Raw genomic sequence first — 10548 nt, 5'->3', positions numbered from 1 at the left:
CATGCCTTAACTAACCCAAGTACCGTATACTGTAGAGATTAATGAAAATGTAGGTGTGATACGTCCATGAAGCAGATCAGACATTTTCTAACTACATTGCGATACTTAGTATGAGACCACCTGCGCCATAACTAGAGATCTCCTATCGCTGAAGCATAGACCCTGGGTGTATCTGGAAGTTTAAAAAGCTAGTAAGACCAACACACTTGCTGTCGCTTAGAGGTTGTAACGCGACTTCAAATGGCGCCACCAATCTCTTGCCATCCATGCATCAAACTCGGTAATCTTCATTGCACTGCCAGCCAGCATAACGAAGTTGGTCTGGCCAGTTGGTGTCCAATCGTAGAAGTCTGAATCTGGACGTCAGTGTTCAAATCTTTTCCAAGAAGAAGGTAACGAACCATCCAGAGCAAAGGTATGACCCATCTCATGCAGCAAGATATGGATATCCTCGAGATCAAGATCCTGCATGAAGTACTCCTGCCCGATACGCTGGCCCCAGTCACCACCAGCACCTCCCTCGAAACCATCAGTAAGCCACAAGCTTTGGTCTGTATCATTAATCAGCCAGAGCGCTCCGGGAACACGATAGCAAAGGGGCCTACCCACCATAATGACGATCAGCTCCAGCTGCACAAGCACTGTAGTCATTATCCTGGTGGAAGAAGCGTCCACAGCCCGGATCGCACTGGGGAGTGCCACTTTCGTCGGTGGTGGTATACACCTCGATGCCAGAGGTATCACCCTGCAGCAGGGACTTATCCTTGACGGCCCATCCGACCACGTTGACATCAACCGTGTCATAAGGGAATCCATCAAAGCCAGCGAGCTTCTCAATCCATTTGTTGAAGGAACGCCGGACGGCAGTCTCGACCTTTCGACGTTGCTCCTGAGTGACGGACTTGGTTGAGTCCCAACGCACGCAGTAGTTGATCTTGCCTTTGCCGTCGATGACCTGGTCGAATCCGTAGTTCTTGAATCCGAGTGGGTCACTGTAGGTTGATGTCTCATGCTCCCAGACCTAAACGACGTTAGCGATTACTGTCGATGTTAATATAGGCAGTGGACAGATTGTTTACCTCATTGAGGGGGGTCACTAGATTACTGGGAGGGTTCCACGCGCTGGTATCTGCACGCTTCACATTGCTGCTATCCTGCAGCGGCATTCCCAAAACATTGCTGGCCAGCAGCGGGAGGGCTGTAAGTGAAAGAACAGCCTTCATTTTGCAGGTAAATGAACAAAATGAAACAATAAAAGGAGTAGATTATATTACAAAACAAGAGTTGAATACAGAAATGAATGAAGATAAAAAATTACATTGTTACCTAAGGAGAGACCTAGACATATTTATATATCCATAGCTAAGATCTCGATCATCTAGTAATCAGTGTGCCGACAATCTACACAATACAAACGGCTTCTAAACACAGAAGCGGAGGGTAAGAGTTAGGACCCTCAATTACTATTCTCCGTCAATCAAGCACTTGATATATCCATGCTCCTGGCACGCAAGCCTAAGAAAGGCGGAGATTGCCAAGCCTTGTCAGCCAAGATAAATTATCCGGACTCACTATCAGACAGGAGACGATGCGCCAAGAGCCCCTCAGCATATTAAACCCATGCCGGGCCCACCAATAGCGTGGCAATTATTCCTCAACATATTCTCCATGCAGAGGCAAATCAGTATACACTTGAATGCGCCCTTTTACATGTCTGATTCTAGCTCAACCGGTAGACATTACTGTCGACGGAGGTCACGGCATATCAAGGGAGCAAACGCGGCTATGATATTACCCATTTTACGATATGCGCGTGCCTCCGATACTTTGAAGACAAAGTCTGGAAGATGAAGTGCAATTTTATCAGAACAGCACGGCGGGGTTACTCCGGAGAATTGTACCTTAAGCCTAACCCTAGGGGTAAGGAAATAAAGAGAACACTGAGATGAAACAGTAATAGCCCACCCAACGGACCATTTCCAGAGTCTTAGACAGGATAAAAAAAGGCCGGGCATGGCCCCGATGCTCTCGCGTGACCCACTGATATTCGGATAAGTCCCTGGGCAGTTGTTGCCCCAAGGCTATTTAGGTCTCAGTTGTCCCATGGCGCGTTTCTCATGCTCTCTTTGACTTCCGCAGAGATTATATCTACAACTCGGTTTTTCTATGCTTGGATACTAGTAAATGAAGCGCTCTAAGATGTGATTCTACCAATAGTCTGAAAATACCAATTATGCTCGGTTGAAAGCAACGAAGGATGTCCAATCCGATATATATAGGTAGTCTAGGACCCTCTCCTCTAACAAATATTTTACTTGCAATACTCCGGATGTGAAGGGCTGGCATTAAGGAAATTCTACCCGCCTTTCCCTGAGCCAGGTGGCATGGACTAAAATGTGGAAAAACGGTAGTTGAGGCAAAAGGACTCGTCCGCACAGTCGCGGATCTTGTTTTTCGGTTAAGTGGTTGGCATGGTAATATAATGCTTCATCCCTGTGTTTCAGCTCTATCTCGAACCATATAATTGTTTAACATGATATATCTTAGTGGTGTGCTTAGGTGGGTTATTTCTACTCCATGGTCGTTGGAGGAATTGCAGGTTCGTCCTTTCACAGTTGATACAAATAGAGAATGGGAACGAACCAGTATATGAATGAGAGCTATTAATCATGCCTTTTCTATACGACAAATTCATAAATAAATATTTAACACTCACGATCATAAGCTACTAGGGCTCAAGCCAAGTTTATCATTTTGTTTTGGGTGACTGAGTCGGGCGACTTAGTGAGGGCATCCATTGTTTTCAGCTATTGCTTTGCTCTCATCCTCAAAACTCTTCAGTGTCCTGTATTCAGCGTCCTGGCAGCTAATGTACTTGTATAGTATAATATGTTCACTCCATCCAAAGATATGCAGACTTAGTTAATGCCAAGGCAATAATACGATATGGGTATCAATACAGGATCTGACGAGATTTAATACATAATTGGTGACTGTTTGCCCGGGTGTTCTATCCCGAATAGGTAGAAATTTCCCCGGAACGTAAATGTTTGACAATGGCTAAAAGTCCTGTTATTATTAGACTTGGTTGGTCAAAATGGTTTTATACGGTTTAGGTAACATGATGAAGAGTCGTTCTTTTCAACAACATCCATCCTACGTCGTATACGACCGAGATTGGCCACACAGGCATTGCGGCCAATCTCTTAGACGTCAACTCTTAAGGCTCTCCAGACTGCTTGCTGGTTACTTCTGAATTCTCCGTGCATGTGGCCATAGATGTATACGTATGAGTAATGGAGGTCAATATGTGCTTATCATACGACTAGTCATGGTCATGCTGGGTGGCAACCTCAGTTATCTACACCATCAAGTTTCAGAATAATTGTGGGAGTAGTAATTGAAATGTATAAAGATTCATTCTGTCATGACTATATTCCGCTAAAGCAAGCCAAGTTCTAAACCATCATTAAGTGTAGAGTATGAAAATGTAACGCTAAAAGAAAAAGAAATGTAATGGCAAATGATCCCAATGGATATCTACCTTTTCGGTCCACCACCAGCCCTCTAAACAGCTATTGCCACAGCATGATTGCCACTCAAAGTGTCCGTCAACTCATTCTTCCCACTGATGTAGTTGTCTGTGCCTGTGCGGAACGCGATATCCTCTTGGTTGACCGCAGCATTCTTGGGAAGAGACTGTTGAGCAGGCCAGATTTCATGACCAGCGATCTCCTCCTTCTTGCGGTGTTCTGTGACAACGTCTCGCACAGTCTTCTGGAAGTGGAGCGGGCCCTTTTCCATTTCGGGGTGAAGCTGGCCGTTGATGAAAACGCCGGCGTTGAGGTTCTTCTGGGTATGAATACAGAGATACTTGTCCTCAGACATAATCCGTTTGTACATGTCGCTGATAAGATTGAAGTCCTCGTCCGTTGCATCCTTATGGCGATATACCTCGTACCGCATTACTGATTTCGTCGGGCTGAGAGGGGTAAATCGCTGCATGAAGAAGAAATTCGGCCTAAAACAATTAATGAGATGCTAAGCTTGGCAAAAGTGATTGCTATACTTACGAGACATTGCAAGAGGCATTGGGCCAAAAGTAGGTAGTGGCTATCCGGAAGCCCTTCTCGATTTGGTCGGGTCGCTGCGCGCCATAATGCTGGATGTGGCCGTCCTTGGTCTTCACGTAGTAAGAATTCAGATCCGCAATCGTAGGAATATCAGGATGAGCCACTTGGCAGTGGTAGCACTCGTTGTAGTTGTCAGCTAAAATCTTCCAATTGAAGTCGCCTTCCATATCCCAGGTGTGGTCGAAGACGTATTGGTCGAAATTGTAGTGTTGGAACCGGGGTTGCTCATCAACGCCGTCAAAGTCATCCTTCCAGGCCACTTCGGGGGTTTCGGCAGAATCTAGATTCACCCAGATGAAACCATTGCGGTCAATGTGCACGTGAATTGGCGAGAGATTGTGCTGGTGGAATGCGTTGATGTTTTCGTGGTGATCCTTGACGACGACGAACGCGTACCCAGCGGCGTCATATTGGACCCAGTCACCCGCATTGGGGACTCGGTGCTTGTGTGTGGTGAGAAGCCACTTCCGGGCAAAGATAGATCGTCGTTCAAGCTGGTACATAGCCTCAGAAGTGTACCAGGAAGCGGGCAGTGCCCGGATAGGCGTCTTCTCGTCCTTCGCCGCAACAGCGGAAGTGCCAAAGAAGTTTCTCAAGAAGGACATTGCGAATATGAAGAGCCAAAGTAGCTTCGTTGGTTTCAGACCTTGGATTGCTAACTTGCTAACTTGCTTTGGAGTATTTGGAGCTGCTGTTAATGACCGTTGAACATGGAGACGTCGTCTCTTCTTAAAAGCTATCGCGAGTAGAATGGCACGGGGCACGGGGCCCAGAATACCCTATCCGCTTCATTTCACCGGTAGTTCACCTCCTGCATCTGATTATCTTGACTTGTCTGGATGCTGATTGCAATCAGGTGTCCATTTCCAACGGGGTCATATCTCTTGGTGCCGATCAGGTGATCGGTATGTTGACAAACGGACCGAATAGGCTTAAAGCTAAAAGGTTATCGATGCCCGTAAAACGCAAAGAGTTCCAGCCCGGCGGTGATAGCAAACCGAATATTTTTGTCCCATTGGCTCCCCCAGAGTTCTATCTCAATCTAGAACCCGAATGCATCCCGTCCCCCGGCTCGGCGTAAATCCGTCCCGCACCGCCGGTTTAACATTTATACCCTAAATAGCAGTCTTTATCATACGGGTCCCCCCAGCCGACGGTGAGGCTTGAAACTGGATGTGTGGAATCTGGATCAGGTCTGACGCCACCAGTAGTCACGAGAACTATCCCAAAAAAGGGCAAAATCCCTTGATAGCTACCCGCTTGCTTCTGAACACCGACAACAAATATTGAACAGCGCTGAATACATCTCCCCTTCTGTATTTGCCTTTTGATTTTAAGGCTCGGAATACATAAAAGTGGTAGCCGGGGTCGACGCAAAAGACACGCCAAGCTGTACTGTACCAATGTGAAATGACAGGGAGATCATTAGATGTGCTCAATCACTATAAAACCTGCTACTCAATAGGAATACGTTCTCCAATGATAGGGCCCATGTGTACATTTGTAATTACTGTTGGAAAACATCGTGATCCTTCCAACTTCTTAGATTATTGAATGGCTGGCCATACTATCCGGCGTACAACGGGCCTCCTAGGATAATAGAAAGGCTCAAGAATCAGGTCCTGTCCTGACTGCCCTACTGTTACGGCAGTCATCAATGTTTCTGCCAATGTGTGCATGTTTCCTTATCTGATTAACAGCCTTTACTCAAACCAGTAACCAACCCTGGATACTTTGCGGCCGCAAGGTCATGATGACATGTGCTGTGGGACGCTCTCACACCTTAGATTCTCCAATAGGCATAGGTACCGTGTCCTCCGTACCATGCAAGGATGGGTTAGCGATCTAATAATCATTTCCTATATGCTGGTGCCTTGCTTGACGGGGTTTGTCGACTAGGCTAAATATAGCCCAAAAGACGGTGGACTGAGGCATACACATAGCACAGAAGGCTTATCGGGCCAACGATGACAAATGGAAGGAATGCAAACAGGAAATGCTCTGTTCACTCGTGACCCATTAGTACATCCACTCAGGTCGATCGAGTAACGAACGGCCAACTGGCTCCGGACCACTCTTACCAAAGAAAAGCCTCCGGCGGCAGATGGTATCCCACATCTCCCCCACCATCACCTTCTCGGCACCTTTCCAGCGCCATGGCCCGCGGAGTCGGAACTTTGTGTTAATGTTTGAGCTCAGAGCCCATACTAAGGGGATTCTCCAATTTCTGTGTCCCAGTCGAAGAACCTCCGTAAATCCGAGTGCCGAATCCATGTCCAACGCTAATTGGTACACGTAGCTTTCATGGTCGACGCCGTAGTAACAGTATGGCCGCGAACCAGGGGGTGGCTCGATTTGGTAATGAGATTGATCAGACAAGACGAGGACCCGAGGGATGCGATGGGGAGCAGCGATCCGAAGCACCCAGAGCTGCGCTTGCATCTCCGCAAGAGGGGGAATCGCACCTAGTGATGGGCGAAGGAAGCCAATGAATCCGACTGTCGGATCATCTCGGGCCCAGGTATTCCGCACATCAGCATCACCTGCCGAGGAATAAGGTCTGCCATTATCGTGATTAGTCAAGAAGGGAAACTCTGGCTGATACCCGGTGCAGTAGATGACAATATCTGGGCGGACTATCTGGTTCTTCATCTTATAGTACTCAGGGCGCTCATTGTTGACAAAATGGACTACTCCTTCTTCGTCGATTTCCTCGGGCCAAGGGGCGACATCCACCTGCCTTCCCCGGGTGTCGGGAATTGGAATCTGAATCAAAGATGAGCGGATCCGCTGCGTCAAAGAGCCATCGAGGTGTCTATATGGGGCGCTTATATATGGAGCCACTTGACTGGCCTTGTTAAGGAATACTGATTGCGATACGGGTTGGCGTTTTGTCACTCATTGGAACAGAGTCACTTACTTTTAGAAGGATCATTTTGATCTGGGCGAAAGCCACCGACCCATTGATCAAAGCCCGCAGTAGTCCCTGTCGTGGTCCACAGCATCGATTGGATGTAAACTTGGTACATCCTCCAGAGGAAGGTATGGTTCCTCAAGAGCGGGTGAACATACGCGGTGTCAAAAAGACTAGGTCGGCTCGTGTCAATAGGCACCGTCAGCCTATCGCAGGTCCTGCGGCCTAGGATCGGTAGAATTACTGGGTCAAGATTGCGCTAGTGCGAGTGATATGTGTCAGTGGCAAGGTTATGCTATCGGCGGAGGGAAAGGAGGATTTTACCTTTGGGGCCAAATGAAAACCTTTCCGATGCGACATCACTACTCTCTTAGTTGGCGATGTCACTGCGAGGTGCGCAATGTCTGTGGCCGTCTCTCCAGCCCCAAGGATCAAAATCGTCCGGTTACTACCGAACTGTGCCCTTTCCTTAAACTGTGACGAGTGAATAACTGTGGGTACTTTCTCCAATCCAGGAATAGGAGGGACAGTTGGAGTGACATGGAGTCCAGAGCAGATGGCAACTGCGTCACACGACCACCTGCACTGCTTCATCGTACGCTGGTCTTGATACTCCACCAAATGCCCCCCACCCTTATGACGAGAGATGGACTGAACTGAGGTTTGGAGATGAATGTGCGGCCAAAGTTGGAAATGGGTACAATAATCGTGGAGATATTCCAGGTAACGTTTAGTACTCAGAAAGTCCGGGTCCATATCTCGCGGGCGAAAGTCCGAGAAGGCCGTCAACTGCTTGGAGGAAACCATCTGCCACAACCATCCATCCAGCGACCTTATTAGACGGTAACGGTGTCAGTGGAGGTAGATGAATTACGAACCTCGGCATCCTCCCATGTGCGAGCCAAGAAGGTCCCGCCAATGTCAGGTTCGATTTCAAACACCCGCGCTTCAATTGCCTCGACACCAAGAAACTCATGTGCCGTTAAGAGATATTTCAGAGTCACCAATCCAGAGGGGCCGGCACCGACCACTGCAACACGCATTTCGAGTCCCCTGCAGGTGTTGAACCGGGAAAATCTGCATCTGAAGAGCTTTTACAAGGCATTCACAATCTTCCAGAATGGACGTCTTCTGAGTTATACATATACCTCTCACACCATGCTTGGTACCCTGTGACCGTTAGTCGGAGATACCTTGATCCAAGAGTTCTGTCATGCAAGATACACCACAAACCATCCAAAGGTTGCCTCTTCTCCTAGCCCAAGGCATCACGAAATGGTAGGCTAGCGATATCAGCCATCACGTTAGAGCAATGCAGGACAAAGGCTCATTGGCTGCTTCGGACGTTATCCAGCTAGTGGTCTCTAGGGAGTCGATATTAACTTCTTATAATTCAGGTTTGCCTTGAATTGAAGCTTCCGTATGATGTGTTCATAACGTAATCCATCACCGAATGGCACACAATTTTGACCCTCGTCGGAAGACCTAGAATATATGTAAGGTCTCTTGGTATGATGTGTGTATTCCTAAGAAGGAAGATCGGTAAGACCTAGTAAATACATGTGGAGTGGGAAAGCCTGATCATGTGACAATATATCTTACTATTACGTAATCAAAATGAAGCCATTTTCATGTATAAAAGAATGTTACTATCTATTCGGGCAGCTAGTTCTAATATGAACAAATTTGATGACAGCTACTGTACCGTGGTGGGGCCTATTTTTTACTGGTTCCTCTGGATTCATCATCTGTATAGCTTCTCGAGCAAGTTGCTGGCCTTCGTCCCCTGTTAGGAACGTCCCAGTAGCAGTATAAGATCTAGGACCCGTATACTTTTGCTTTTGCTTTGCTTTGCGGCATGAAGCTCAGTCACCTGGTATCGTAATAGAATAACTTCATGCATAGTAGATTCAGCTGCTCTCACTAGCTAGCGGACTACTTCATTTAGTGGACTCTCTGAGTTGCGTTGAATAAGCTACTTTATATGCTGTATCTGCTTTTATGTCTCAGTGGTAGTATGAGGGGACTTAGTAACCTATGCGCCCTCGATGAGTCCTGGACCATGTAAAGTAGCTGGGGGTAATATTCTTATCCATATTAAGAATCCATTTCTTAAGAGACGCTTCTAAAGTTTTAAGCCTCGGGCTATTTGCTGGGATCTTTAGTCGTGCCTTTTAACTCTTAATTCGGTAGGTAAACGTATGGTATTGCATATAATACGCTGTAGCTGCTGCGCGAATACTTTTGAATTGGCTATCTTCAAATACTTGTATCGCGAGCAGTATCCAGCCTTCTGATTTAGCAGCTAGATCTAATGATTTTTGAAGCATAATAATGTGGTGGTGCTACTATAAAGCGATCTGGCAAATATTTAGAGGGTTAAAGAACTTTATGCCGCTCGGTGGTGGATTACGTTTTTATGCTACACTCTCCAAGCTATATAGGCCATATGTCCCTTACAGACCGGGTACTAACCAACGTCATCCTCATGAACAAAAATGGGGCCATTCTCACGGTGACATTATTTAGTTGGACTAGGTAGCATTTACCTAGTCTCTGTCTCTCCTATGAATCATTTGCATCTTACACGTCACTGCGCGTACGGTAAGAGTCATCGGCTTACGGTCGTGGGGTATTGACACCACTGGAGTGGAAGACGGTGCAGAACTGAACCCCATTGGTAGAGCTACATTGTCGCCGCACTTGATTCATATTGAATTCTACTACTCAGACACTATACTAATATATACCTTGGTGATTTATTACGTAGGTATAGGTTTAATATATGTTAAGGCACTATGTGGAGATCATTCTCATCCAAGTGATGATACTTATTCTTACTATCTACAAGCTATCCTTACTACTGACACCTAAATGCGTGTGGGCCGGAACCCCCGGCCAACAATATATGACCTAGATATATTGTGGTAACATGATGTGTACTTTCAGTATGAAGACGTTCTGCGTCCTGCATAATATATATTTTACTTAAGAGGCGTGTGTAAAACCTTAGCCACTTCTTTGGGCACCGCACCGCTACGCTACTTTAACCTTTAGGCTCGCTGGTGTAGGTCTCCTATTTATATTGAAGTTAATACTTTTAGAGTTAATTGGCAATAAATTACTGACCTTACACACACTTAACATGTTTCTTGAACAAACAGCCTCTCTTACTAAAACCTAAGTAACCAGACAATATATTTACACCAGTAACCCAATTCATAAGCATAAACAAAGTATGTTTCTCTCTTCCTGATATTTCTGCTTCGTCATCCCTATAGCCGAGGCATATCCATATCTGCGACCCTAGAAACGTCGAGCGCGTAAACTTTCTAGCCCATAGAACCTACCCATATACGAGAGACACTATTGCTACATCACAGATAATGCTCCAAGTTGCAGGGTTGAAATTATGTAGTAGTCAATTTAAAAAGCTGTTGAGGGCATTGGCAGCTGTATAGTCCGCGGCTGAAGAGCCCGAGCTACTGTACAACGGCTGTG

General features: G+C 46.5%; 3 protein-coding genes across 3 annotated transcripts; all 3 read right to left on the bottom strand.

The window, feature by feature from the left end:
* Positions 1-216: 216 nt before the first annotated feature.
* On the bottom strand, positions 217-1223 carry BDW43DRAFT_296430 (uncharacterized protein; the record flags this gene model as incomplete). The annotated part of the gene is made up of 4 exons (XM_032044213.1): positions 217-350; positions 402-551; positions 610-1021; positions 1080-1223. The coding sequence occupies 4 exons, from the start codon at positions 1221-1223 to the stop codon at positions 217-219; spliced, it is 840 nt and encodes a 279-aa protein (XP_031905916.1).
* A 2344-nt stretch (positions 1224-3567) lies between these two features.
* On the bottom strand, positions 3568-4798 carry BDW43DRAFT_319327 (aromatic ring-hydroxylating oxygenase subunit alpha; the record flags this gene model as incomplete). Its single annotated transcript, XM_032048896.1, has 2 exons — positions 4074-4798; positions 3568-4021 (listed from the first exon to the last, which is right to left on the bottom strand). Exons 1-2 carry the CDS (start codon positions 4736-4738, stop codon positions 3568-3570), a joined length of 1119 nt encoding a protein of 372 aa, XP_031905915.1. The 5' UTR covers positions 4739-4798.
* Positions 4799-5682: 884 nt separating this feature from the next.
* BDW43DRAFT_260532 (dimethylaniline monooxygenase) lies at positions 5683-8539 on the bottom strand. The gene is made up of 5 exons (XM_032040216.1): positions 7926-8539; positions 7372-7854; positions 7054-7306; positions 6215-7000; positions 5683-6134 (listed from the first exon to the last, which is right to left on the bottom strand). The coding sequence occupies exons 1-5, from the start codon at positions 8088-8090 to the stop codon at positions 6034-6036; spliced, it is 1788 nt and encodes a 595-aa protein (XP_031905914.1). The 5' UTR covers positions 8091-8539; the 3' UTR covers positions 5683-6033.
* Between the last annotated feature and the right edge of the window lie 2009 nt (positions 8540-10548).

Source organism: Aspergillus alliaceus, assembly GCF_009176365.1.
Source record: "Aspergillus alliaceus strain CBS 536.65 unplaced genomic scaffold BDW43scaffold_2, whole genome shotgun sequence".
Classification (NCBI taxonomy): domain Eukaryota; kingdom Fungi; phylum Ascomycota; class Eurotiomycetes; order Eurotiales; family Aspergillaceae; genus Aspergillus; species Aspergillus alliaceus.
This window is presented reverse-complemented; position numbering and strand designations above follow the sequence as displayed.

Excerpts from the sequence above, each read along its gene's own strand:
- BDW43DRAFT_260532 (XM_032040216.1), bottom strand. The coding sequence starts at position 8,090 with ATGCGTGTTGCAGTGGTCGGTGCCGGCCCCTCTGGATTGGTGACTCTG. Across the intron at positions 7,855-7,925 it reads GCACATGGGAGGATGCCGAG|ATGGTTTCCTCCAAGCAGTT; the intron begins GTTCGTAATTCA and ends TGGTTGTGGCAG. Across the intron at positions 7,001-7,053 it reads TCAAAATGATCCTTCTAAAA|TATTCCTTAACAAGGCCAGT; the intron begins GTAAGTGACTCT and ends TATCGCAATCAG.